At 44.0% G+C, this 3,496-nt stretch overlaps 1 protein-coding gene across 1 annotated transcript in view; it reads right to left on the bottom strand.

Annotated features, from left to right (window-relative positions):
• Positions 1–3,496, bottom strand: part of LOC106533651 (arrestin red cell isoform 1) — a gene marked incomplete at its 3' end in the record, with an annotated part of 16,243 nt that overhangs the window by 7,224 nt on the left and 5,523 nt on the right. Inside the window, 5 exon segments of the mRNA XM_014030056.1 lie at positions 503–601; positions 738–835; positions 924–968; positions 1,048–1,108; positions 1,253–1,283. Coding sequence (XP_013885510.1) covers positions 503–601; positions 738–835; positions 924–968; positions 1,048–1,108; positions 1,253–1,283 — 334 coding nt within the window.

The following is a 3,496-nucleotide window of genomic DNA, read 5'->3' as shown; positions in this document are numbered from 1 at the left end:
GTACTATAGTTTCACAGTATTTATTGTACTATAGTTTCACAGTATTTATTGTACTATAGTTTCACAGTATTTATTGTACTATAGTATCACAGTATTTATTGTAGTTTAGTATCACAGTATTTATTGTAGTTTAGTATCACAGTATTTATTGTAGTTTAGTATCACAGTATTTATTGTACTATAGTATCACAGTATTTATTGTACTATAGTATCACAGTATTTATTGTACTATAGTATCACAGTATTTATTGTACTATAGTATCACAGTTTTTACTGTACTATAGTAGTATTTGTTGCTGTATCTCGTGAACAGTTATAAATATTTGAGTTCTTTCAGAGAAAAGAAACAGTTTGTTCGTCCAGCAGGGGGCAGCAGACAAACATCTGAAACACAATGCATCATGGGAAACTAAACTGAACCAAGTGTTCCCGATGATCAGAACCAGGGTGGTGTCTTCAGACCCAGTTCTGGTTGTGGTTCTGGTCTGGGAGCTGGACTCACTGTGAAGTAGAAGGGGTGTGCATGTTGGCCGAGCTTCTTCAGCAGCCTCTCCTGCAGACGACTGTTGGGCTTCTTCTCCTCTGGAACCGGAGGGAAGGCCTGAGAGAGAAACCGGGTCAGAACCTCACCGTTAACGAGTCCAAGTGTCGAAATWAAATAAAATAAAAATGTCCTCCTGCAGCTGCTTCAGGTCCAGTGGACCGGATCAGACCAGGAGGTTCTGCTCAGGCCTCACCTGGAAGGTGGAGATGTAGAGATCCTTCCTGAAGGACAGACCCAGGACATCCAGGTCCTCCCGGCCGTACCTGAACGCACAGGTGAGCGTGACGAAGACTGCAGACAGGAATCAGACCAAAGCTCAGTTCTCTGAGTTTAAAAAGATTTACATTAAACCCACCATGTTCCCCCTGGTTCTGCTCACCTTTCCGGTCCTTCAGGTACTCCGGGTCGACGAGGATSACTCCATCTGTGGAGACGAAGGTCRGAGTTCACAGCCGAGTCCAACTCATGTCAAACATGAAGCCTGGACCCTGTCAGAAACTCACCTACTGGGTCCACGTGGTCCAGGTGGTCCACAAAGTCCCTCTTTCCCAGATAAACAGTCAGCTGAGACAGAAACACATGAATCAACATCACGTGATGAAGGTCAGGTTTGAACAAAAACTTCTCCTTCAGCTGAATATCTGCAGTTTGTTCACATGACCACAGGGTGGCGCTGTGGAGCAGAGACATTTAACCACAGGTGCTTACCTTACAGTTGGGGCTGGACTTCTTGAAAACTCTGAGGAGGAGGAGGAGGAGGAGGAGGAGGAGGAGCAGGAGGAGGAGGAGGAGCAGAAACAGTCACATCAGTTCAGCAGGTTTAAATCAGACTCAGCAAAGAGAAAACCTTCAGAGGAAATCTTAACAGGAAGTGTCTCAGCTTCCTGCTGGCCTGAAACCAAGCCTGGTGTCAATGACCTTCACTTATTATGGGATGGAACTGGAGGGAAACATCATGAAACCAGTCTGAAGCTCAGAACCAGTTCATCTGTAAGTGTGGAGCAGCTGCACTGAAACTGACAAAACTAAAAACCTCATCAGCTCTGACTGGTTTTTACAGCTGGTTTTCATTTTAACATTCAGTTATTTATGATTTTATTAAGAATTCAGCTTCATCATCATCATCATCATCATCATTATTATTATTATTATCATCATCATCATTATTATTAAAAACATCTGACTTATTTGTTAGAACCTAAGATGAAGTTTGCTGAAGGTCCAGAACAAGTCAGACATTTTAAATTACTGCATCTGACAGGACTACATTTATTAAAGTCTGGACCTCAGTCCCACTGATGGACCTGAGCAGAACCAGAACCTGTGTGGACCACGACCGCTGGAGGAGGGACCTTCACTTCTCTTCATTAGAGCTCACAACAGGAAGTGGTCAGAGAGGAAACAGGAAGTTCACCACAAACCACTCAGAACAGGTCTGTTCAGAAGCAGAACCAACCAGAACCAGGACCGGCTGCTCAGACTGAAGTCCTTCAGGTTCTCTGGACCTGGACAGTCTGCCGGTCCTCAGCAGAACCCAGCTTTAAAACAAGACGTCTGAAGAAACCTTCCAACCCAGACTGAGGGCACTCACAGGCTCTTATTTTGACAGTCAGCAGGTGCTTCCTGTTCCGAGGATTTAAACKTCTCAGTTCATCAGAACTGAACCAGAACCAAACAGAACCGGGTCAGTTTGTGGCAGCTGAAACTCTCAGGTTATTCATTAATCTGATCGTTGCTCAACCTCCTCCGACGACCCGTAAAACAGCTGATTAGTAATATTTAAACACACACACACACACACACACACACACACACACACAGTTCTGGACCGGGTCAGACATGGTTTGATCCACGTCAGCAGCATCAGCTCAAAGAAATTATTCTGGATGTAACATGTCTGTAGGCCCTCAGAACTGTTATTATTATTATTATTATTATTATTATTATTAGCCCCTCCTACTCTATCACTGGTGCTAGCCTCTAACTTTACACTGAACTGGAGGCTTTCCTCCAGCTGCAGTCATTTAAATAAATGAGAAACAATAAATAAATAAAGTGCCTGTAATAATAAGTCTGTTAGCATGTTTTTATTAAAACAAAGCGGGACGTTTTAAAGCTCCTGAGCCTAATCTCCTGTCTTTTATTCCTGTCATGATGTAAACAAAATGTTTCAGCTTGAAGAAGATAGTTTGATGTTCAGTTTACTCAGAACTGAGACACTTAAATTTAATTATTTATAGTTTTACCAGCATGAAGCTAACCATAAGCTAAGTTTTTCTATAAAACTGAGACGTAGCTGCTAACAATAAAAAGTAAAAACTGACTGGTTTTATTGTTATAAGTTGTTATAACTCACTTTGCATGCAGGAAATATGAAGCTGGGGGCGGAGCTTCATACGTGTTTAAAGTCAGAGGATGAACCTGATTCAGGTCGTCTGAGTCACAGAAACCTCTTTAGTTTCCTGTCAAATCATTTATTTAATAACAGTTTATAGTGTTTATTTTTGTAACTGTTTTCTCGTGCAGTGGGCGGGGCTATGCAGTGGGCGGGGCTATGAAACAGCAGCTGATGCTGGTCCAGACTGTGAGGACCCACAGAGGTGAGACTGCAGACCACCTGTGAGTGACAGCTGTCACCAACACTGCTGCAGAGCAACACCTTCACACACAGAACCACACACTACTGCTGGCTGCTGCCGCTGCCTGTCAGATCAACGACACGTCGCTGCTCAGAGGAACCAGCCGGCGGCCATGTTTGTACTTCCTCTCCTCGCGCCGTTTCCTAACAGGAAGTGGCCACAGGAAGTGGGGGCGGGGCTGGACCGTTTACAGAAGTTCATCCAGCCGCTGATCACAGAGGTGTCAGATTTCACCATGTGAGGTGAAGAAAACGAGAGAGAGAGAGAGAGAGAGAGAGAGAGAGAGAGAGAGAGAGAGAGAGAGAGAGAGAGA

The sequence above is a fragment of the Austrofundulus limnaeus genome, unplaced genomic scaffold, assembly GCF_001266775.1.
Source record: "Austrofundulus limnaeus strain Quisiro unplaced genomic scaffold, Austrofundulus_limnaeus-1.0 Scaffold991, whole genome shotgun sequence".
Classification (NCBI taxonomy): domain Eukaryota; kingdom Metazoa; phylum Chordata; class Actinopteri; order Cyprinodontiformes; family Rivulidae; genus Austrofundulus; species Austrofundulus limnaeus.
This window is presented reverse-complemented; position numbering and strand designations above follow the sequence as displayed.